The sequence below is a fragment of the Lepidochelys olivacea genome (assembly GCF_965140295.1).
Source record: "Lepidochelys olivacea isolate rLepOli2 genome assembly, chromosome: 26".
Lineage (NCBI taxonomy): Eukaryota > Metazoa > Chordata > Testudines > Cheloniidae > Lepidochelys > Lepidochelys olivacea.
The window spans coordinates 5,229,392-5,255,521 of record NC_140436.1 but is presented as its reverse complement, the minus strand read 5'-3'; the positions used below and the strand labels follow the sequence as shown (position 1 = coordinate 5,255,521).

The 26,130-nt window shown below is 42.9% G+C and overlaps 1 protein-coding gene across 3 annotated transcripts in view; it reads right to left on the bottom strand.

Annotated features, from left to right (window-relative positions):
- The window catches only part of XPO7 (exportin 7), a 77,458-nt gene extending 55,467 nt beyond the window's left edge, over positions 1-21,991 (bottom strand). For 2 of the 3 annotated variants that reach the window (XM_084615004.1, XM_084615005.1), the window contains exon 1: positions 16,868-16,921. In XM_084615004.1, coding sequence (XP_084471130.1) covers positions 16,868-16,906 — 39 coding nt within the window. In that variant the 5' untranslated portion in view covers positions 16,907-16,921. Of the gene's footprint in view, positions 1-16,867; positions 16,922-21,860 lie in introns of those variants that run through there. The other variant, XM_084615006.1, reaches the window with a different exon arrangement.
- Between the last annotated feature and the right edge of the window lie 4,139 nt (positions 21,992-26,130).

The window sequence follows — 26,130 nt, the reverse complement described above, 5'->3', positions numbered from 1 at the left end:
ACACTACTGTCCATTCTTTAATATTTTGTTAGAGGCCTGGATATAACATTTCCCTCCTAATAAATGGCCTCTCTGCCTTCTGGCAAATATTGATTCTTCTCCTCCAGCGTTCTGAACTTTGTTGAAATAAACTTGGCTCCTTTTGTTTAACACCATTTTCCACTTATGACAAATCATCCTTGTTTGTACACAAAACTCGGTCAGTGTTAGCCTAGCACTCAGAATAAAGTTTGTTAGTTAACTGCTTCAGAACCGAAACAAACATACATGAGTGGTTGAGAAAAATCATGGTTATTCCATCTGTTTTCATTCTTTAAAAAGTTTCTCAGCAACAAAAAAGAAGAAGATAAGGAATCAGGACCTTCATGATCTTGAACTTTTGAGGAAAGTTTCATGTTGGGCTGCCGATGTCCCTTTAATTAAAGAATAAGCTGTTTTGTTTAGCCTGACTAGCTATTACTAGCACCAACCTTGCAGGCAGCAGTACTGAAATTCCTGTTTTTAGTGATTGTTCACTGCTTAGCAGGTAGAAATGTAGGCCAGCTGGAGCCGAGAGGGAAAAGATTTTGGGTAGGTCTACAATGGAGATGGAAGGTCTGAGTTCCAGCTCAAGCAGACACACCTGCCTTTGCTCTGATCCAGGTAGTGCACTAAAAACAGAACGGTTGCTGTATGGTGTAAGGGGCTAGCTGCCTGAGTATGATCCCGTCTGAGACCCTAGGACTATATTCAGGGTAGCTACACTTCAGAGCTAGCACACTAGCCATAGATCGAGCTTGTGTGATTATGTCTAAGTGAACTGGGAATTGCACCTTCCAGTTTTAGTGGAGACACACCCATAATCACTCTACAATTCCTGAGCATGTGTTGTGATGTATAACAAACGTAAAGCAGAGGTGAACATAGCAAAGAAAGATGAAGATTTGATTAATTTAAAACTCAATCAACAGGCAGAATTATTACCACTATCCAACCCCAAAAGAGTCCGCAAAAAACTGTCCTCTTTGGGGATGAAAGTTAACACACTGTCATGCCATTTAAACACACAAACCTTCCTTTCCACTTTGGAAGCCTAGGTTCGAACTGTAGCATAAGCCACAATGTGAAGTTGTTTTAGCCTCTGAAGGGCAATAGGTGCATTATCTATAAATTCAGAGTGCAATTTGGAACAATGCAGAGGAATTAGCAATCTACTCAGGAGAAACAGGAGGTGCATGAGAAAGTTGTGTGGGGGATGGGAAGCTTGCACAGCCTCTATTCCCAATGGCCCCCATTCAGAAAAGCATGTAAGCATGTGCTTGACTTTCCTATGCCTATGATCTTAGGAGCATCATCAATTCACTACTTTCACAAGCACCAGATTCAAACAACATTGAAAGAATTCCTGCCCATTCCTCTGGAGAGCTTTATTTTAATTTTGAGTCACAATGTTACTGTCGAGGTTTATCATCATATACAGTATACGACATTAGAAGACACTGCCATTAAGTCGCAGGGCTTGTCTAACTTTCCTGAGTGTGTCTGTGCAAAGTGATTTAACTGTCAATTTAATGCACATCGGTTAAATTGTATTAAACTAAACCAGACTAAGGTCACTCTACTTCCAAATGACAACCTCCACATGGGGGTTTAGTGCACATTAGCTTCACATCTTTAGTTAATTCATCTTAACTTTGAGTGTCCCCATGTAGACATGCCTCACGTTAAAATTAGCCCGACACTCCCTTAGCTTGCCCAAAGTATCCAGGTGCAGAAGGGACATCTTGTAAGGGAATCTTTTAAGGCACATATATAGAAACACTGGAGCACAACAGGGCAACTGAAGGATGGAGTGGATGGCTGAACTTGGGATTTCCTTGTATGTGTCAGATTCAGTCCATGAATGGCAATAGTTTTTAATTGAATGTGCTCAGCAGCCAGAAAACATTTACAGTACAAACTGTAATCCAATCAGATGACTTTCTCTGATAAAAATCTTTTAGGTGCTATTTTAGAGAGATCCTCACTGATGGATATTTCTCTCGTTGCATGCCTTAACGAGATCACCTATTCCATTAATACGCAGAACACTTCAACTGTACTGATGCTATATTCCAAGTTTGCAAAGCTAAGCCTTCAGCATACTCTTCCAAAATTGCAGTGACTGAATACTGGAGTTTCTTCTCCCCTCCTCCAGCAGAGACTAAGAGAAAAATTAGACTAGCTTTCCTCTAGCAGTGACTACTTTTCTGGATGTCACATGATCTGCTGTTAGGAGCAAAAAATAGGTGGGGATTATTTAAACTTCAGAGACTAGGCAAGATCTACTGTTTTTACCAAGATAAAAATACCATGTAGTATAGCAATTATGTAGAGCAGGAACCCTGTATATATTAGATAAGGGCTAAAGCGTGAGACAGCAAAGTATTCAAATGCTAGTTGAGTTCTAAAAGTTAAACACAAACAGAACTAAAATGAGTGGAAGGCACCAAAGTGAAGGGGACCCAAAAGAGAGGATGCCAAAAAGTTACAAACGACACCTTTCATTCAAGAAATGCTCTTTATAAACACTAAACACACTTGAGATCGGAAACTATCCAATTAACATGTATGGTAACAGAAGCAGAACAGTTAACTAACAGTGTCAAACGGAAGAGCATCCAGCAGTCCTGGCTGCTGATGTTCTGTTCTTGCCACTAGATGACACTTCTACTCAGCAACACACCACTTTGCAACAGTGTCACAGCAACTTAGGCTGCCAATTTGGACACAAAGAAGAGAGAAATTGAGTCATTCAAAGTAGTGAGAAGGTCATCAACTCTCTCTCCTGCCAATGCAGGATTGTTCCCAAAGTTATTTAGCACTCCCAGCATGTTAATATTAAAATCCTAATACATTAGTGTAAAATACTCTGTTGTAAACACTCTACTTAGATGCCTAAAGTATCCTATGTAAAAGTGGTAAAATGTCAAATTTCTCTTGTATTTCATACTGTGTTAAGTAAGGCCATAAGACAGCCTCAAACGTCAGTAATTTCTTAGATGGAGTATTTGCTATAACCTCATGTTTAAACATCTCTGATCTAGGAGTGCATTTTTCATAGAACCACACCTCATGACAACATAGGATACTAGATGAAAAAGCAAACCGCTATCACATGCTAACGATTCTGCACGCTCAGTTTCTCCGATTAAATTCTTAAGCATTTCCATTTTCTAGAAAATGATCTTTTAAGTTTTTCTCCCCTAGTCTTCCTATTACATTTGCCGCATACAAATGGTCAGGATTACAATTTATTGTATAAAACATTTTATTGAACACACTGGATGCATGCTGAAGAATTTCCATGTTGCATGGATGGTATTTTCTAAATGTGGGGTGAAACTGATTATTCTAAGACTCATAAGTGAAATTTAACAATACTGTGTTGAGTCAGTAGCTATTCACACTCCTCAGTCCTGACCTACATCTAAAGAAGAATAGACTCAGAGCAGAAACAGCTGTAAAGAAAGTTGACTATAGCCCCATCCCCCATTTGACGGTATCTATTCCTTATTAGCTCATCACCCTGATATAAACAGAAGCCAGGTGGGATTCTGTACAAGTCATACAATTTTAACAAGTCTGTTTGTACACCTAAAAACCTTAAAAATATGCAAAGATAAAAGAACATTTTTTCCTCTACCCTCCTGTGCTCCCATTAAGCTAAATAAAATTTAAGTGTTGAATTTTAACTGCCAGGGTCCCCCATCAGGGCCGCAAAATGCTTTGAGATCCTCTGATGAAAGGTATTACACAAGTGCAACACACCATGGCACTGTCTGAAATAGCAAATTTCTTGATTCAAAGACATCATGCCATCTGTCGTATAACTCTTCTTACTGAGGAAGAAAAACACATGAAACCAACAAACTTGAGAAACAAATGAGCAGATACATTTCCCTCCCTGAAAATGGATACGGAAGTTTTCTCTTGGGCCAAGATCACTGTAACATGCTCATAGGGCATGGCTACACTGGAAACTTCAAAGCACTGTTACGGGACTGCTCCCACGGCAGTGCTTGGAAGTGCGAGTGTGGTCGCAAGAGAACTCTCCCAGCACTCCTGGTAATCCACCTCCACGAGGGGATTAGCTCCAAGCATGGCTCCCAGTGCTCAGAGCCTGTTTACATGAGCGCTTTAAAGTGCTCTGACTTGCTGTGCTCAGGGGGGTGATTTTTCACCCCCCTGAGCCAGCAAGTTAGAACGCTATAAAATGTAAGTGTAGTGAGGCCCTTAGAGTTTTGAAACACCCCATCCTGTTAGCAGGTGGGGATCTTGTTGGGAAACAGCTAAGGGGATACTGCTGACTGACTGAGGCAGGGGGCTCATTATCTTAACAAGATTAAGGGAGGAGTTCTACAGGAGATCTAGAGAGTGGGCTGAACATTCCTGTGGTAGGAAACACCAAACCTTTGAAGACCAAACCTTTGATGAACTTTGTGTGCATCTGAACAAGTGGGTTTTTTAGCCATGAAAGCTTATGCCCAAATAAATATGGTAGTCTTTAAAGTGCCACCAGACTCCTTGTTATTGGTTTCTTTCTTTCTTTGTTAATATGCCAAACTCCAAGGAAGGGAATGAGCTTTTGATCCTATAGTGTGTGAACTTTGCTTGAGAACGGTTAGGAAAAGGCATCTGCTTACAACTGCATAGTTTTAGCCCTAAGCAAATTTTACGTCGATACAGTTTCCAGGTTTTTTTCCCTCCCAGGTCATCCATTTCTGTACAGTATGATGGGAGGTGGAGGGGGGGAATTCGTCTTTTTTTTTTTATTTAAATGAAGTTGCTGACATAGGCTCAGTGAGAATTGCCTCAGTACTGATGAAAAGCCAAAAGTTTTAGGCCAAGATTAATACTCCCCACCACACTATTTAGGGGTCTAAAGTTAGGCACCAAAGTCTGATCTTCAAATATTCTGAGTATCCAGCAGCCTCTGTTGACTTCAGTGGGAGCCGCTGGTTCTCAGCACTTTTGAAATACCAGCCACTGACTTGGAGGCCTAACTCTGGCGCCCACAGTTTAAAGTCTTAGCCTCAGTGCCTTCCCAGTGAGAATGAATATCTGTGGAGCTCACAGAGTGATGAAGCATAAACAGGAGACTGAAAAAAGTTAAGACAGAAAGCACAAAGCAAAATTGTCACCAGTGTTTTCCACACATCAAATATAAACAAAGAGTGCGTGATCTTCAAATGATAAATAACCCCAAGAAAACAGCTACTGAAAAAGGAGGCTTCAGGAAATGGCTGTGGAATTGATCCTATATTACATGGTTGCTTAAGAAACACTCTTTGCATACAAGGGCTGCAATAAGCTTTAAGCAAGTTTAGTTCAATGGAGTCTGACTTAGCCATGCTGATAGTTCCTGTTTCAGATAATTGAGGAAATGTATGCTGCATTTGGCACCTCTGGAATGGTGGCTGAAGCATGAAGGGACATATGAATCTTCAGCGCATCTGGCACGTAAATATCTTGTGAGGCCGGATACAACAGTGCCATGCGAACTCCTGTTCTCACTGTCAGGTGACATTGTCAACAAGAAGCGGGAAACATTATCTCCTGCAAATTGTAACAAAATTTGTTTGTCTGAGCAACTGGCTGAAGGATTGAATGGACTTGTAGAATTATGTACCAAAAAAACTGCATTCAAAAATAAAACAATGTAAAACTTTAGAGCCTACATTTGTAAGCTCAACTTTCATGATAAAGAGATTGCACTACAGTACTTGTATTAGATGAGTTGAAAAATACTATTTCTTTTGTTTACTGTGAAAATATTTGTAATAAAAAATATAGTGAGCACTATATACTTTGTATTGTGTTGCAATTGAAATCAATATATTTGAAAATGAAGAAAACATCCAAAAATATTTAAATAAATGATATTCTATTATTAAGAGCACAATTAATCGTGATTTTTTTAAATCGCTTGACAGCCCTACTATTTATGAACTTCTAGCACATCACAATTATTTACTGCAATAGTATCCATAGCGATCTCCTTGCGTCTTTCAGGGAATCAATAAAAATTCCTCATTTTCTCCCCTACAGCAAACATTCTTCTAACCAAGGTAGGCTGGATGGGATTTCTTTTAGAGTCTAGCAATGCCACTGTCATAAATATAAAGGGAAGGGTAAATACCTTTAAAATCCCTCCTGGCCAGAGGAAAAACCCTTTCACTTGTAAAGGGTTAAGAAGCTAAGATAACCTTGCTGGCACCTGACCAAAATGACCAATGAGGAGACAAGATACTTTCAAAGCTGGGGCCTGGGGGGGAGAAGAAGAGAGAAACAAGGGTTCTCTCTGTCTGTGTGATGCTTTTGCCGGGACCAGAGCAGGAATGCAGGTCAGAACTCCTGTAAAAAGTTAGTAAGCAATCTAGTTAGATATGCGTTAGATTCTGTTTTGTTTAAATGGCTGATAAAATAAGTTGTGCTGAATGGAATGTATATTCCTGTTTTTGTGTCTTTTTGTAACTTAAGGTTTTGCCTAGAGGGATTCTCTCTGTTTTGAATCTGATTACCCCGTAAGGTATTTACCATCCTGATTTTACAGAGGTGATTCTTTTACTTTTAATTAAAATTATCTTTTAAGAACCTGATTGCTTTTTCATTGTTCTTAAGATACAAGGGTTTAGGTCTGTGTTCACCTACGCAAATTGGTGAGGATTTTTATCAAGCCTTCCCCAGGAAAGAAGGTGTAGTGCTTGGGGGCATATTTTGGGGCGGGGGGGGGAAACATTTCCAAGTGGGCACCTCCCCTGTTATTATCGTTAGACACTTTGGTGGTGGCAGCGTTTAACTTAAGCTGGTAAGAATAAGCTTAGGGGGTCTTTCATACAGGTGTCCACATCTGTACCCTAGAGTTCAGAGTCGGGAAGGAACATTGACAGCCACTCCTACTCTGGTACTGTAGAACAACTCGAAGCACCTGTTACAAAATTCCCAGCACTTGCTGACCCAGAGCGGCAAATTCCGACTTGGGAATCCAACAATGCTTTGTGGCATCATTTCTGATTTAGCACGGGATTGTGCTGTGCACACAAGTGGTAAAATGTGTAGTGTTTCCAGGGCAGATCACTCATAAAAACCTACAAAAGGTACATATCTAGTTTTAGACATGCTGCAAGAACTGTCCTTCCTCACCCACACCTACCATAAATGAGCTACCAAAGTTTATTACTTCTTTAGGACCAAAAAGGTACTCAACACTCTATATTGTTCATAAACAGAGGCAATCCCTGCCCCAGGGAGTTTATAATTTAAAGAACAAGAATGAGAGAGTTTAAGTAGGAGGTGAAACTGCTGACATGCAACAGTAGAAACTAGTCAAACTACTCAGATGCAAACAAATATCGCAGCATAATTTCACTGAGGCTCAGCTCTTCTCCCCCCCAAATAAGGATGACGGTTTGTTACAGGGTATTAAAAGGAGGAATGATAATAATGTGCCTAGTTTAGTAATATAAAAGCACGCCTTCGGTGAGTATGTGATGGTTATGCTAGTGGCACTTACATATGTAGCAAACTGCAAGTGCAAACAATGAATTAGAAAAAAAGAAAAAGAGGCAGGGCAAGGCCCATTTAGTCCCACAGAATGAAATGGATAAAGATAAACCCTCCTGTGAAGGAGCAGATCAACCGACTTTCAGTTCTGTCTGACCAGCTGGAAACAACATGTATTTCAGCCTGTTGTGTTCTGGGTTTGCAGTTTTGTGAAACACTTAGAAATAGCAAGATCCAAACACACACAGAAAAGACTCTGCAAGCTTGACTCAAATCATAGTGCTTTAATGGAGCAGTAACCTGACCCACTGCATAAGTAGATCCCTGCAAATCTGCGGATAGTCGCTTTATATCCACATCCGCAGACCATGTTTGCGGGTTGCAGACCCTATATGGGTACAAGTTTTATAACCGTGCAAGGCTCTATGCATAAGAGGAAAAGAAGCCCTTGCAACTTATCCTCTGTTTCAGAAACTTATGAAGCAAGAGAACAATGTAAAAGGTGCACAATTCTTAGTTGCTCTTATATAGACTAGGAGCTTAATCTGGCTAAAAGTTTTACATAAAGCAAGTCTTGGCTCTTGCAGATAGTTAACTAAGATTTAGATTATCAATCCAAATAATTGATATTAAAAATATACCTCATTGCAAGGCACTCAGATGTTCAGACAGTAGTAAGCTCCTTCACAAGAATGATGTTTGTCCAGGGTCTCTTGTTATTTTCTCCACTTTAAGAAATCTTTTACATGAAAGTGAGACATTACCTTATTCGATAAAATTGATTTTAACCAATTAATTCCTGTAGAAGTTAGCACTTCCTCCGTATTCTTGCCCACTACATTTGACGAAGGTCAGCCACCATTTCCAACTGAACTGTCACAAGGCAAGCAGTGCAGCCATTGTGAGCATCACTTGTTCGTGCAGGAGTGAAACAGCTTTGCTGGATATAACAGTATAGGGTGATCAGATGAAAGATGCCATCATCTGGACAAATCAAACTCCTTTTTGCAAGGCTCTGATGTCTATTTAACCACAAGTTAATAACCCCATAGTGTTTTATGAAAACAGGGAATATAATCCTATGTAATCCAAGTAAATGTTCCCTATTTCAGTGAATCAGGTGCTAAGATCCAGGCTACTCATGATTAGGGCCCTATCAAATTCACTGTCCATTTTGGTCAATTTCACGGTCATAGGATTTTAAAATTAGTAAATTTCATGATTTCAGCTATTTAAATGTGAAATGTCAAGGTGTTGTAATTTTAGGGGTCCTGACCCCAAAGGGAGTTGTGCTGCTGGTGGTGGCGCTGCCCTCAGAGCTGGGCGGCTGGAGGGTGGCTGGAGAGCAGCAGCTGCTGGCCGGGAGCCCAGCTCTGAAGACAGAGCCAGCAGCAGCGCAGAAGGATGGATGGCCTGGCATGGTATTGCCACTCTTACTTCTGTGCTGCTGCTGCTGCTGGGGGCGCTGCCTTCAGAGCTGGGCGCCTGACCAACAGCTGCCGCTCTCCAGCCGCCCAGCTCTGAGGGCAGCGCAGAAGTAAGGGTGGCAATATCGTGACCCCCCTAAAATAACCTGGTGACCCCCCCTGCAACTCCCTTTTGGGTCAGGACCCCCAATTTGAGAAATGCTGGTCTCCCCTGTGAAATCTGTATAGTACAGGGTAAAAGCACACAAAAGACCAGATTTCATGGTTCGTGATGTGTTTTTCATGGCTGTGAATTTGGTAGGGCCCTACTCACAAGACATTCCTAAACACAGAGGCTACTTCTACACAGGTACTACCAATATTTAGCTACACAAATTTGTAAAGGGGTTGGAAATGCTTTTTAGATTTTCCCATTAAAAAGAAATCTATTCCTGAGACATCTAGCTGTGAAAAGCACTATAGAAAATAAGTTTGGTTTTTAGACACCTTGAGTGGCAGGGCTGGAAGATGATGTGTAACCTTTGTTTTCAGAACTCAAAATTGGGCAAATATGGCAAACGCTCATTGTAGTTCTTCACTTCTTGAGGTCTCTTAACCATAGATTCGTTAACACATCATATGCTTGGACAGAATCATCACCATACACTTGCAAGGACAAGGAGCAGCTGTGAAATAAGGGGTTATCTTGATTGACATGGGTTGAAACTACACATTTACACAGTGCCCCAAACAAATCAAGAGCTAGGGAAGATAATATTCTGATTGGTAAACTGGCAAAATAATCCCTGGAGTGCTTAATTTGAGAATACCACAGTTCCAAAATCCTACTCTTCAGTTAGTTTTTAACTAAATAAGATGTATTTTGTAAACCTCGCCAGAAGTCTTATAATAGTGAACTGCTTCTAAAGTCACAGATCCATTTTCCCATACAGACTTGCATTTTGTTATAAAGAGGGGGAAACAGTTTTGTAAACTCTCCCACTGTGTTTGGGACACAGACAGGAGTGGAAGATAAGGAATTTCATTGGGCTTTGGTGTTTGAAACGGAAAAATAAGATGAGTCAACTACCAGTACTAGTAACGCTTGCTGCCATGAAGAAACAAGCTGGCTTTCAAATTCCTGGATACTTCTCCCTCAACTAACAAGAGCTATGGACTCAACATTTGGGGCTTTAGCTGTGCAAACAAAAGCCAGCTTGCAGGTGCAACAATCAAAAGTGCACAGGGTCTTCCCCTGCTATACATTTCACAGCCATTGATATTGGTGATTGACAGTATGTTCCAGACATTCAATACACTACAGATGTAATATTTTACCTAAATGGGAACACATTACAAAGAAACCAAAAATTAAATCAAGCACTCTGCATTGACAAGCCCGAGCCATGCACTATGTGGATTCCTTAGGGATGCAGAGCTGCTCTCATCCCGATTTTAAAAAAAACCCAAAACAAAAAAATCCACACGAGATGTGTGCTGAGTTCCATAACTAGTGAACACCCTGGAGGTACCTCAGTGTAAAGCCTCTATGAGGCTGCTGTATCTCTTCATCCATAAAACTGCAGAAGCTCAGCAAAGCTTGCAAACCTATCTTTAACTTACTGATTTAACTAGAGGCACTTTAGAACATTATCCTCTACTGATATTGCTTTAGCAGTGTTCTCAAGTACAACATCCTTGGACTATAACTCCTGCAGTCACCAAGTTCATAAACACACTCAGCTAATGACACAAAAGCACAGAGCCTTCAAATAAGAAATTAAGCCAAACACTTGGAGGATACAGAAATAACACTTCACTTCTACCTAATGTGAACACAGAAAACAAAACTATTAATTCAAAGTGACAGGTTACTGGATAGACCAGTAAAGAGGTATATTTGAGAACCATGCATTAAGTGCAGAAAATTCCACTGCAGGAGAAAAATAAATCCTTCACAGGTCTAAAAGCACAGTGTAGAAGGTATACGGATGAAGAACTCATTTTACTGGCAAGAGATGAAAAGGATGGAGGTATTAAGAGACGGCTCTGAAGTGGCAGCATTTCACGAATAGGAAAATGGTGTCTGCTGTTTTTATAGTGATCTTACTAACAAGTGAAAGCGTGTGGTCCACTGATAACTACAGTAAATTATTAAAAGGATACATTTTTGTTCCTGAATAAGATATTTTTATGAATTTATCCACTCATACGATGGATTTGTTGGGCACTGGTGTAGTTACGACCCCATACGTGGGTGGCTTTGGTAGGTTTGGCAATTTCGCAGGAAAGACTAGTTTAGGACAGGGCACTGGTAAGTACCTGTTTAAACAGGAAAACTGGGAAAAATAATCACATCAGTGTCTAGCAAGTTCAGCAAGCACAGAATGAATCTTTTCAAACTTCACATACTTTCATTCAAAACTGAGGAATAGGCTTGGTCCATCTGCTACATCAAAGTTGGTCTTCTGCTGCAGAATGCTGCATGGCCAAATGAACCTGGACTGGAAGTCTGCAACTCTGCATGATCTCGATTGCTTAGTGCTTCAAAGCTTACAACTTCATATTATGTTGTCTGACTTTTATATCAGAGGTTCTCAAACTGGGGGTCAGGAACCCTCGGGGGGGGGTCACAAGGTTATTACTCGGTGGAGTGGGGGAGGAGATCACGAACTGTCAGCCTACACCCCAAACCCCACTTTGCATCCAGCATTTATAATGGTGTTAGATATATAAAACAATTGTTTTTAATTTATGGGGGGGGGGGAGGTCATACTCAGAGGCTTGCTATGTGAAAGGGTTACCAGTACAAAAGTTGAAGAACCACTGGTTTATATAATATTGAAAAATGAAATGAGTCATGACATGTATAACTTACTTGAGAAAATATTGAACCAAAACAGACATTCCGATGCCAAGTATTATAGTTACATATATTAGTATAACATCCACAATTTGAATATGGTAACTAAAGTTAAATGTAACGTGGAGTGCATTAACGAAGTTTTTAAAACGTGGGACTAACTAGATTATCCTGGGGCAGTAAAAAAAAAAAACATTTTACCTGGCAAAAATCACCTCTGGTAAATACCATCCCATCCCTGAGCTTTGGAAAAGACGGGTTTATGGCTTGTATCACTACAAGGTGGCTATGGGTTTAGATGTATGCCACACCCAGGGTAAGTTTTCTTTTCTCTGGAACTCTGCACCCAGAGTATTATGCGGGCACACAACAGAACACTCATTAAAATGGAACAGTGTCAACAGAAAGCTGTGATGTAAAACAAGTGTTGCATTCCTGATACAAAAAGTGATGTGAAGCAGTGCAATTCATTCCATGCCCAGCTGTAGTTAGCCAGGTTTGCAGTTGATGTGATGCAACCCAGACCAGTGACAGGCAACAAGATACCCACTGTGTCTAACAGGGTATGCCTACACTGCAATGAAAAACCCACAGCTGGCCCAGATCAGCTGACACAGGCTCAAAGGGCTTAGGCTACATGGCATAAAACTGCAGTGTAGATGCTCTGGCTCTCAAGGATTTAGAGCTCTGGGGCCTTCCCTCCTTGTGGATGTCTCAGCACCTGGGCTCCAGCCCGAGCATCTATGCTGCCACTTTATAGCCCCCAAGTCCAAGTCAGCTGACCTGGGCCAGCCATGGGTGTTGTATTGCAGTGCAGACAGACCCCCAATCTTGTCACTGGCAAGTGCACTCCAAAATTCTGAAACTTTCAATTAGCCGCTAAAGCATGTTTTCTGTTTTGCGGTGCTTGGCTAATGGATTGGAATCTGTGAGTTCTGTTATGTGAATGGTCCTCAAGCCCACTTTTTACACTGTGACATCAACTCATTTTTCTAGAATGTAGTAACGGATTAGAAAAAAAGATAAGTAACTGAACAGGTACATTCACTATCCCCATTCTATATACGCCATCACAGCACAGTGAAGGGTCTGAGTGCCTTAAAGAGCAGATTCAGAACCCTACCTTTACTTCCCAAAATGCTTTTGGCTTTCAAAATCTACCACAGGAAAAAAAGATTGTGTTGGGCCCAATCCTGAAAGGTACTGAACGCCTCCAGCAAAGTGCTGGGCACCTTCAGTTCCCACTGGGGATAATGGGACTTGAGGATATTCAACTTCACCCAAAATCAAGTTCACTGTCAATTCATGTGAAAGATTCATGTTTTGAAACAGATTATTTAAATGTGAAGCTGATGCCCTGGTTCTGATAACGAAGGGACAAACACTGCCCCACAATATTTCACAAAATTACCATATTAGTTATAGGGAGCACAGAACAGACTTCAGATATTATGTTTGCTTCCATATCAAGGTGCAGTCTTGACCTTAGCAGAGATGCTTTTTAAGTGGGTGGTTACTAACTACCTTTCACCAAAAGTTCTAGGAACTAGTGTACACTTAATTCTTATCTATCACTTACCTTCGTGCAAATCTGAGGATCTCTCACCATATCACTCCTAGGGGAATTTTGCGCCAAAAATTAAAAATTCTGTGTACAGTATTTTAAAATTATGCATATTTTATTTGTCAAAATAAAGCAATATAATCACACTGGTTTCAATTATTTATGTATTGTAGTTTAAATACATTACAATGGATTGAGAATGGGATTGGGGAGCATTGGAGGAAATCCCCAACTCCCCTCTGTCTAATAGTAATGTAGCTAGTATTGATCCTTTACTTCTAGTTATTAGTCAACAAATATATGCAGCCATACGCTCCTTGTTACATGATACACGACCAAAAAGCAAGTGAGGCTGGGGACTCAAACTCACAATTTATATTGAGTACTGACCATCTCCAGAAAGGTGAGTAGCAAACAGTTCATGGAACACATTTTGATAGGAATTTTTTTTCAGTTAAAAAATGTAGACCAGTTCTAATCACTGAAGCACCATAAGTATTTTTAAGGCCACACTGCCCTTTACAGTAAGGCTCCTTTACACCACTCTGGCAATGTTAAGGAGCCTTAATATTTTTACACCTGTTTTATACTCCTGGGGGAATTCACTAAGAACAATGAGAACAATTCACTAAGCAGGCAGACTGCTACATTCTGCTCTGCCTGAGGGGACAGAGCCTGCCCCATGCCTACCTCCTCAGAAACACCCCAAAGTCCTGCTCCTCCACGCCAAACATGCCACAATAGAGAGCAAGAGGGACAGTCTCTCTCTCACACGCATTCACAACTGCTCAGCACCGCCCCCCCCCCGGCCAGTGATTTACATCTGGCTGCTCTGGACACCCAAACTGACCTGCCTGCACTGCTGGGGAAGGGTGCATGACCACTCTTGTGGCTTCCTTTTGCTTCCCCGCCAGAAGTAATTTTTCTGTGAGGAAGCAAAGAAGTCTGTGGGGGGCCATGAATTCTGCACATGTGCAGTGACGCAGAATTCCTCCATGAGTACCACGTGCACTCAGAATAATGCAAGCCAACAGACACAGCAGGTGGAGTTGTTATCCTTGTACTATACTCCAACTCCTAATGTCAAAATATTATAAGTAATATTTTCTCCATAACAAGCTCGCTTAACCCCAGTAGGCAATAAGAACATGGTGAGCATTAGCGAACAAAAACGTAGCCAGCAAGCACCTGTAATTGCACACTAAATGTCTATTCAACACAACCAAACCTCAGAATGCAGTAGGTACTACCATAACCATTTATGTGGCACCATTATAGTATATGGGTTCACTTTGCATGTTTCAGTGAATGCTAGTACAGGGAGCACATATTTATGGTTGCACTGTACAGCCACATTTGCTGGATTCACTTAGTACTTTATGCAATGGCCCTGCTAGGCTGCAGCTCCTCTAAAGATCTTATTTAAGTCTGATTTGGGTCACAATTATGCAATTCTTCAGGAATCATTTCCCTCATAGCACAAAACCATGATGTAATTTAGACAAATAGAAAAATCTAACAGTGCCACAGTTAGATGGCATGGGGAAAACGCAGAGAGCCTGTTGGAGGTCAAGCTTGAGGTACAATGAGAACTGTATAGATGCAATAGACTTGTACTGGCTAAGCTGCGTTTGGAGGATTGAATAGCCCCTGCCCACAACTTACATGGCCAAATTCAAAGCTCTAAGGTTAAGTATTCCCTTCTATTGAGCTGAAAAAGGAAATGCAGGCAACTAAGTCACACAAACAATTCCGTCTCAAAGAGCATCACAGATGATTTATAAGTGTCTCCTTGAATCACACAGCTGAATCAAAACAAGCTACATTTTACCTCTTAAATCTGCCAGTAAAAACAGGACTTTTTTGTCCTTTGCTATAATTGGTCTGAGCATTAGACCAACTGCAGTTCATAGTGACACACTGCCCAAAACCAAGGGCAACAGGACAACAAGAACAGTAAAGGAAGTGATTTGCTGTATTACAGAGGGTTCAGTGTTCTTTAATACTTCCCTAATTGTGTTAGTGTTAGATATTGGAGGCAACACAGTCTGTTAGAACAGGGGGCTAGGAGTTCAGACTCTTGAGTTCTAGGATATGTCTACACTGCTCACATTACAGCGCGGCTGCAGTAGTGCTGTGACACGGGCAGTGTAGGCACGCTTTATTGCCGGGGAAGAGCTCTCTTTTTTCACACCCCTGGACGACTAAAGTTTTACACTGCCACTTTCAGCACTAGACACAGCCCTAGTCTCAGCTCTGACACTCACTCGTTGCATGACCTTTACATTTCACTCCACTATGCCTTTTTTTCCCTCTGTAATATGGGTCTCAATGTCACAGGGAGGAGGCAAGACTTAATTCTATAAAGTGCTTTGAAATCTTTAGATGAATTATAGACTGTATTCCTACCTAGGAACTGCGGGCAAGATTCTGAACCCATTGAAATCAATGGTATAATCTCCCACTGATTTTGGTGGGGAGAGGATTTCACCAAATTCCTCTCTTCTCAACACGTTACTAATGAGTGCGAAAAACTTGAAGCAGCCAACACATTTTCCTCCCCTCTCCTTTCCGAGATAACTGTTTCATGACATAATCATCTGAACAGAGGATAGAGTGAGTACATGCCTTTATATATAGTGCCTCTGAGATCAGCTGGCTCTTACAAAAGGTGTTTTACCTTCTTCCCAGGAGAGTAGCACATTCTATAAAACAAGCCACCCGAGCAGGCTAAGAGGTAGAATGGAAACAGCTAACCAATTGCTAGTGATTTGGTCCCCCAAGCTCAAAAGGAGCTGGAGCTTAAGCTTCCCCTTGTTTTACTTTCAGAATTTTGACATTGAAATAATGATAATCACAGCACCAACAAGTTATGTACCTAAATCCATGAATTCTTGGGTTCCATTTAAAATACCACTCTGATCCACTTGCCACAAAGTTATCCAGTAATTCTGTTGCTCAGTGGCTGGACAGTAAAATAAAAATCTGATTTCCAAAAGAAAAGGTGGTAACACTATTTTAAGTTGCTTGTGTATTTTTCCCCTGGTTCTTGAGCAGATCTCAGACTATTCTGGGATAAGTCCTTCACAAGAGCGGTCAGACAGCCCAATGACACGCTGAAGGTAAAAACATGGACTATAAACACGGACAGAAAAAAAACCACCAGTATTTAAGCAAAATTATAGTTGGGCGGTGGGCTAAATTGCGATTCTTTTACCAAGCAAACATGAAGTTATACAGATAGCAAATAGGAAATACACATCTAGTCTCCTAGTTTCCTTTGGGGCAAAATGTGTCCCGGAGCCAAATGATTTTGTGTTTGATCCAAGACAACATCCTTTTGGAATACAGAAATACACCAACAAAATTCAGGAGCTATTAGGGTTTGAGAGTGCCAGGGGATTGGCCCTGCAAGACATTCATTAAAAAATACAATAGGCAGTACTTCAAGAATCACACATAAGAGGCTATTAGCATGCATGGACACAGGTGTTTTTTTTAAATACTCACTCCAATTTCATGCTTCAGGTTGTGCGCACTACATGCCATATTTTTATGGGAAACAGTCATTTTTCTTGATTTCAGTCTCAAGTTTTTCCCTTCTTAACTCTGAGCCTCCATCTATCCAAACAACAGATGTTATCAGAAGGTCTCCACCACATTTTCCCAATACAACAGTTCTGAGGTGAGAGGGCATTAATTTACAATGAACGTATTTCATCCTGCCTCTTCATTTGCTTCCCAACAATGCACTTCAAGGACCTAGCTCCACATCTGAATCCATCTTACAGCACAAATATAGGCTTCTTCCAAGTCTGGAAGTTTGCTGATTTGAATTAACTGCTGCCAGTTTAATTAGAAGTTACAATCAGAGGGCTAACATCCCTTTACTTTTGCCCATATCACTTAACCCCAGGTTTTTCATATGCAAGCGGTCAGTTAAGTTCTCCGTTCTATCTATCACAGTAAGAGACAGACCACTTACTGTGCCTATGAAGCTACCCCTATAGAACCTGACCTGTTACATTTCAAGAGCAAAAGATCTTGCACTATAAACCTACAGGTCGGGTTACCCAGAGCACGTAAAGGTAATATGATCACTGATAAAGTGAGGCAACAATTTTTCACTGATGTAATTAGGTCTTATCTTCAGGTCCAGGGAACTCTTCAGGTACAACTCAGTACACAAAGCCAGAGAAGCAGCTGTTACCCTTGCCTACATCAACATTTCCCCAAAAGGCATATTCTAACTCATCAGGTATCTCCCAATAAGTTTACCCCTTTTAGATTACAATAGGACATCAGATCCCAGATCTAAAAGAGAAATACAGCAAATCTGTTTCCAAGGAAAAAGAAAAAAGACTCATCACTACTTTCCCCACAAAGTTATTTCTAATGATCTCTCTTCATCTCCTGTTTCCATCGCATATATTGGAGTTGGAATGACACTTGCAGACTGAAAAGAGGAGGTAGAAACATTAACTCAATCCAAGGCAGGAAGGGAAGAGCATCTATACCAGTCCTCTAAGACTGCACAGCTTTCCACAGCCACACACGATACAGAATTCTCTGCTACTGTACCATTACGACAGTCCTTTTCATTCCTAGACCCTGCACAGTAATCCTGAAGAGCTGTCCAGCAGAAAACTATCCCAACTGGCTTTGACTATGTGGATTGCAGACAGAAAAGTGGCATTTTCTACATTCACAGAGTTCCATTTTTAAAAAAACCTACAGAACATGATGCTACAGTCCTTCAGCTGTGGTCTCAAAGAACTCAACTCTGCTTCCACTTTCATCAACTTGCATCATATTGTAAACTCAATAACTCATAATTATAAATAAATCTACACTTTTGCACTTTGTTAAGTATTAACATGCAAGTTCTAATGACAGTAACTCTGGAGAGTCAATATTTAACAACTGGACTGGAAGTTTGACAAAATATGGCCTCTCTGCTGCTAGTCTTCTATACTATATCATCCAGATATCAGTTATCTGAAACACTCTATTATCCAAAACAGAATCAAGTCTCAAGTTATACGCTACAAAGAAAATGGTCTCACTAATCCGAACTTATATTCAATGTCTTCCTGTATCAAGGGTGTTCCAGTCTTTTAAACAAGCATAGTTTATAATAGAGCCCACACAGCCTACTCACAAAATATCTAAACAACTGGATCAGCATTAGAAATAGTGTGTTGGGTTTTTTTTTTTTTTAAAGCACTATAACAAACAGGAATTGACTCCACTCATCTAATCAGTGATTTTCCCCCAGCCAGAAAAAAATCTAGAAATCCTGAGGCAGCTTTGAAGGAAGAGCCTCTTCAGAGGTAGCTATACTTTTTTGGCGCCAAAGCAAAATAAAGACACACACACAAAAAATGAAAAAAAAAATCATCCAGTTACAGATATGTAACTTGTCCATTAGCACTAGTTATAAAGAGCTGCACTTATGCCTTCTGATAAGTCTCCTGTAGTTTGGTGACAGGTTAACAGTACTTGCAAATAAATCTCCATTGGAGTGGAACATCTTCAAGCTTCTTGTGTTAAAGTTTAACTAGTGCATTTGAAGCTAGCAATATTAATTACGTTCTTACGGCCCCAATTCCGTTTGCTTGACCCAATATTTAAAAAAGAAAAAGCCTGTTTTAAAATGACAAGAACAGCAAGAGATACTGTGTCACCAGATTCTGTGATCTATCCGTAAAGTCACAGGTTAAACTGCGAAGCTGATATCTCACTAATGACAAACTTTTCTCCAGTATCGTTATGGCATGTAAATTGTTTAGTAACACAGCAATCCCCAACAGATTATCTAGGCTGGATTTGATAAGATTATTTCAACCCCACTAGTCAACCTGAGAATTACACAGGTTACATTCTGAGTTAATAAACTACTCACCCTTGTGGTTCACTGAGGTACCAGATGCAGAATATATTTATTTAGAAGTTACACGAATAAGTAACTATCTAAACTTTTTTTTTTAACTCTAATATGCATATAATCACAAATTCAATCACTATTATGGGAAAACATTATTTCCTCCATTCTACCATTTGTGCTACAATATTTCTAATTCTAGGGCAAGTCCTTTACAATGTGCTTCATGAAAGTAAAGGAGTACTTGTGGCACCTGAGAGACTAACAAATTTATTTGAGCATAAGCTTTCGTGAGCTACAGCTCACTTCATCGGAGCTCACGAAAGCTTATGCTCAAATAAATTGGTTAGTCTCTAAGGTGCCACAAGTACTCCTTTTCTTTTTGCGAATACAGACTAACACGGCTGCTACTCTGAAACCTTCATGAAAGTGTGGCTGTGTAAATTGATAACAGGGGCACTATCAGCTTAGACTTGGCTCAGAGTTTAAATTTTGTAGGATCTCTAAATGTATCTCCACAAACTTATTTTGAATCCAACAAACAGTTGTTTTTAAATAAACAGTTCCCATTCACTGTTTGAAATATAAACAAAGCAAAAGAAAGACCCTGAAAACTGACAAGAGTCAGTTTCTTTTTCAGGGTCTTTCTTTTGCTTTGTTTATATTTCAAACAGTGAATGGGAACTGTTTATTTAAAAACAACTGTTTGTTGGATTCAAAATAAAAGTTTGTGGAGATTAAATTTTGTAAGATCTCTAAATGTATCTCTACAAACTTTTATTTTGAATCCAACAAACAGTTGTTTTTAAATAAAAAACAGTTCCCATTCACTGTTTGAAATATAAACAAAGCAAAAGAAAGACCCTGAAAAAGAAACTGACTCTTACATAAAGGTGAAACTGACAAAACATTGATTTTAAGATGTCCAAGCAAAGAGAAATTACAAAACTGAAGAACACACATCTTGTGAAATGGAATTTTGAAGCTTTCATTTTTAATACCTTATGGTGTAATTAGTCATAGGCAATAGCTGTTTACATATTATTTTTAATTTGACAATATCTCTTAATAAAATGTTTAATAGCCACTTTAAAGCTTGCTTTGAAAGGCTTCAGAAAAAGATCACCAATACCATCTAGTTAAAAAAACCTTGATCTGTTAGTTAACACTACCACCACCAATCACGGCTATGCTCTTCAATAAAGTATCACTGAAGTTCAAGATGGAAAGTTAACTATTAGGTCAGCTCCTCCAACCCCTGGCCATTGTTCTCCACGGCTGACACATCTCAGAGACTCATCGAATCTGTACAACACACAAATGAAGGTATTTCCACTGCTTCCCTTGTGAGACTATGCCACCATATGGTGTATACCAAAGGCAGAAAGTTTCTTTCCGATATTCAAGCTACATTTTCCCTTTCTTAATTTCACCCCATGGTTCCTGGCAATAAGGCCCAAAATCCAACTAACATGTATTTATCGCCTCATTTTCAAACCATATGAACTTCATATCAGCAGACATTTTATGGGAGACCAATAATCCAGGCCATCGTGTCAGACCCAAAGCCAAGACTTCTGCCATGTCCAATTTGAAGCTCCCTCAGCTCTTCTCACTTTGGGGTTGGCAGCCCCTTACTACTTTTAACCAGAAAGGGGGTGAACACCAGAAGGGCTTAGCAGAGTACAGGCAAAAGTTTCCAGTCTTCTCTGCCTATAAAATAACCCAGGAAAACTTCAAAGCCCTCTGACACTAAGAGTGACCAGCTACTCTAGCTAACGCTGACTATCTAGAGTGCTTTCAGGCATTATTTCCTGGAGCAAAGTGCCCAGTTGCGGCAGCTGATGGCAGATCGAGGGCTCCAATCCTGTGCAACCATGCCCCAAATTCCCCTTCTCGCCCACCAGTGTTGCTGGTGACAGGCTCCCTCCGAGGCTGCTGCCCACCGCGGCCTGTTGCCCACCGCCCTTGGGCTGCTGCTAATGGCTGGCACCTGGGAAACCAAACAGCGAGCGGAGGCTGCATGCAGGGAACATAATGCAGCCCGGGCCCCTCACCAGCTGCTGCCTGGGGGTGCAGTCTGTGCACCCTTTGCTCCCGCAGGACCCAGCACCCAGCTGCCCCTTGGTCCGCAAGGCCTCTCTCCTGGCTCCCAGCAGCCTGCACAGGGCACGTGTGGGTGGGTGGGTGTGCGTGCGTGCGTGGGGGGGGGGCAATCAATGCTCGAGCAACGCTCAGTGTCGGGGGGGGGTCCATGCCCCCCTTGACTTCCAGGTGCCCCAGCCCGGGGGGGGAAGCGGCCCCCCTCCCCTTTTCCAGAGGGAGGAGCTGCCCTAGCAGGAGGCGGCCCGGGCCTGGGGGAGGAGGTGGGGGGGGGAGGTGTTCAGACTCCTGGGCAGCCCGTAAGCCAGGCTGGGGGCGCCGCGCCTCGGGGTGGGGGGGGGGCCCTCCGCCCGCAGCGGGGCCCCGCGCCCCCAGATCCGAGCCACCCCCCGGGAGGTCCCCGCTGCCGTGCAGCCCCCGCCCCTCCCCGGGCCCCTCAGCCCCAGCAGCTCGCCAGGGCCGCCCCGCCGGCGGCCCCCTCGCGCGCCCCCCGCCCCGCGCGCGCTCTCCCCTCACCTGCACAGGATCCGCCATTTTGCTCCATTCATGCTCCTCTCTCCTCCCCCCCGCGGCCGGGCCGCCGCGCCTGCGCGCTGCACCTTCCCGCTCCCGCACTTTGCGTACAGGACCCCGCCGCCAGCGCTGGGGCGGCGGGGTTTAGAGAATGGCGCAGCCCGCTGCGGCGGCGTAAGCGACGCAGGAACGTCGGCGGCTCAGAGAGGAGCGGAGCCGGCGCGGGGGGGGGGACTAGGCTTTGTTTACATGGCTCTTAAAGGGGCCGCGCACTGCAAAGGCAGCGCCCGAGCAACAGGCCGGGACCGGGCTGTGAGCCAAAGGGGCAGGCTGCCCTGCATCCTCCGCTTGCCCCGGGCCGGGGGCACTGTCCTACCACTGCATCGGGCCGTGCACTGCACCCTCAGCTAGCCCTGTGCTGGGGGCAATGCCCTTCCATTGCACCTGGCCCTGTTCTGCCCTTTCCCCTGCCTGCCTTGTGCCAAGGCACTGGCCTATCATTGCATCTGACCGTGCACTGCACCCCCAGCTAGCCCCGTGCTGGGGGCACTGTCCTATCATTGCATCTGACCGTGCACTGCATCCCCAGCTAGCCCCGTGCTGGGGGCACTGTCCTATCATTGCATCTGACCGTGCACTGCATCCCCAACTAGCCCCGTGCTGGGGGCACTGTCCTATCTTTGCATCTGACCGTGCACTGCACCCCCAGCTAGCCCCGTGCTGGGGGCACTGCCCTTCCACTGCATCTGACAGTGCACTGCACCCCCAGCTAGCCCTGTGCTGGGGGCACTGTCCTATCATTGCATCTGACCGTGCACTGCATCCCCAGCTAGCCCCGTGCTGGGGGCACTGCCCTTCCACTGCATCTGACAGTGCACTGCACCCCCAGCTAGCCCTGTGCTGGGGGCACTGCCCTGCTACTGCACCTGGCCCTGTCATGCCCCTTCCCCTGCCTGCCTTGTGGCCAGGCACTGCCCTTCTACTGCATCTGACTGTGCACTGCATCCCCAACTAGCCCCGTGCTGGGGGCACTGCCCTGGTACTGCATCTGGCTGTGTCCTGCACTCCCCATCAATTGTGTGTGTCTGGGGCACTGCCATGCCACAGTATCTGACCATGCACTACACTGCTCCCCCAGCCCACTGCTGAGACACCCTTCTCACGTACACAGCTCTTGTAATGTACCTTAGTCCTCACCTATGTACTATCCTCTTCCCTTGGCCCTTCACTCAGCAACACTGAGGTATTTGTGCCCTGATCTGTACCTCCACTCCCACCATTCCAGTCCTTCCTACCCCAGTTTGTTTAATGCACTTTACCAAGCCCTACAGTACAACTCCTCTCCCCCTTGCTATCCATCACGACATTGCTCGTCTACCCTGACTTGCAGGACCCAGCTGTTTTTTCTGTCCTGGGGCCATACACAGCTCTGATGAGACATCTTAATTGTGACTGGCAATTTCCAGTCCAAACTGCATATTGGTTTATATGGAAAAATCTCTATTATTGTTGTCGTTTTGTTGGTTGCTGTTTATTTGTATAGTACCATACATCTACACCCCTTAGCACCGTTCCTCTACCTAAAATCAGCTGTGATCAGCTGGCTGTTTTGTTTATGAAGTCATTATAAATCCAAGAGACTCTGCCATGCTGGTTGTGAGCCTAGCCTGGCTGACACCATCTCTATGTCTATTCAATTAAGCACATGGCATTACCATGCCAAGCGTTTCAGGATCCTTGTCAGCACCAGAGACTGCATGCATGGAAAGAAAGGGGATTTTTACTTTTTAATTTGCCCTATTCTCCTCCCCATTTCCCCCTTCCCCGACACACACACATTTGCTAGTTTCAACCAAATCATGACTCCACAGACAGGGATGATGCAAACTTTGGTGCCCCCTCATGGTTCCCGATTGAATATCGGCTATGATGCAAGATGTTTGTATTATTCAGTCAACATTCTCACCTGGGGAAGGAACAGATGACAGTGGTGGATGGAAATAATTCCTAGATGGATTGTATTTTCTAACGGACAACCTATCCTAATTTCTCAATTACTGCAGGACAATCTTCACTCATTCATATAAAGAAAAGGAGTACTTGTGGCACCTTAGAGACTAACCAATTTATTTGAGCATGAGCTTTCGTGAGCTACAGCTCACTTCATCGGATGCATACTGTGGAAACTGCAGAAGACATTATATATACACAGAGACCATGAAACAATACCTCCTCCCACCCCACTCTCCTGCTGGTAATAGCTTATCTAAAGTGATCATCAAGTTGGGCCATTTCCAGCACAAATCCAGGTTCTCTCACCCTCCGCGTTGCTTTCCACAACTAACTCACTGTATAACTTTTCATGAGTGATGAATGCTTGGCTGCTAATATCTAAATTGTATTGTTAAATTTATTAATCGTATTTGGGTTATCGCTATATATATATAGATAGATAGATAGATAAATAGATAGTATTACTTTTAAACCAACCTTTGTACTTTTGAAGAGATGCATTGTCTCATGCAGTGACCAAGATGCAACAATAGATAGAGAATTATATGGCTCCAGATAAATGAATTAACATCGGGAACTTCCAGGCGACCATGTTCAAGAGTGCAGAAGCCCATGGTCCCAGCACAGGACTCACTGGGAAAAGGAGCTCAGGGAAGATGTTGGAGAGTGGCTGCTTGCAGCCAGATTTTCACACAGAGCCTCTAATTTTAGGTGATTAATTTTGGGTGCCTAATCCGAGACATCTTGGGTCTGAGCTGTAGGGGAGCTGGGCATTTATACCCCACAATCATTTGAGTCAGAGCTGTTGGCACTCATCAGAACTGGAGTCCAGGACTGGAAGTCCAGGAGGTATCTCAGGTTGGGCATTCCGGACCAGAGGCCACTACTGGAAATGTTGGCTTTACCCTATACTATGGCCCTGTAGCCCGCAACTCAGCCGCATGCAGCTTTAGCTAAGTCTCAGATTTTTAAAGCAAAAGGCAAACAAAACAAATCCTAGCCTCTTATCCTGGGAACAGATTATTCAGCTATCTATCTACCTAACTATTTATCTGTCTATCTATAGATCTATCTATCTTCCTAGCCCATCAACACAGTATCCAGATGCCATATACACAACTCAGAAATACAGCAAAAAATCAGTCTTTCACCCCTTCTTTGTTTTATGCCACTTTCATAAGTGCATCTCCTCCCTTTTCCGTTTCGCCCTCCCTCTAATGAATTGAGCGTCAGTCCTTTTGTTGCTGGGCTGTGGCATGATTTTGATATGTGGCCATGTGCCTGGCTGTTTTTTTTAGGTTTGAAATGCTTTGTATTTGTTCTTCATTGCATGGCATTTATAGACCCATTGCGGCAGGCACTCTGCAGATAGACAGCAGTAGTTGCGTCTCTATTTTAATTTCCTTCTTGGTATCTCTTTTCTGTCTCATGTCAGGTTTACAGGGGCATGTGTGGGCAGAATGGGAGCTTGGAAGCAGTGAGCATAGGTATATGGTGTACGTGGGCGAAGGTGAAATGAAGACTTTGATCATCAGAGTTTGTAGATCTGACATGCGCTCTGTGGTATCCCCAACAAGAAGCTCTGACCGTTTGCATTCTTGCCAGCCCCAGAAATCTTCCTAGCTCTGAACATAGCCCGCCAGCGATGAAAGATCTCAGCACTTTTAAATTCTGTACCTCCCAGCCTGCCTGTGCCTACAATCCTTACCTCAACTGACACAGAGAGTAGTTCCCTTCCACCAATTTTTTATCTCCTTTCCCTACACTTTCTTCCTGGAAAATTCTCCAAAGAACAGAGCATCCCCACATCCAGCTGTCTTTCCTTCTTGCAAGAGCTCTATGATCACTCATACTGCCCAAATGACCTTGATCTGGGGCCAGCAGGAACTTGAAAAGGGATCTGGGAAAGTCAAAGCAAAGTGAAGGGAAAGTAAATTTCCACTCTGACCTGAGCAGCTCAGCAGGAAGGAGTCTGGCCTCCATTATCAAGTCCCATTCCAAACAAAAGCTAGAATGGAGGCCAGGGGCTGAACACACAGTGCTGCCTCCGGGAAAGGAAGAACAGCTGCTTGCTAGACTCTGTCAGGCAAGCGGTCACAGTCACACTTGCTATCTCTGAGGGTGCCACCTGCACAACTGATCAGCAGAGATCAATACAAGCGGAGGGAGGGTTTTTCTCCCTTTCCTGCAGGGATTGTGTTTGGAGGTGGAAGGCCCAGGATCGGTCTGCAGCTGCATACAATGGATCAACCTTGGGCTT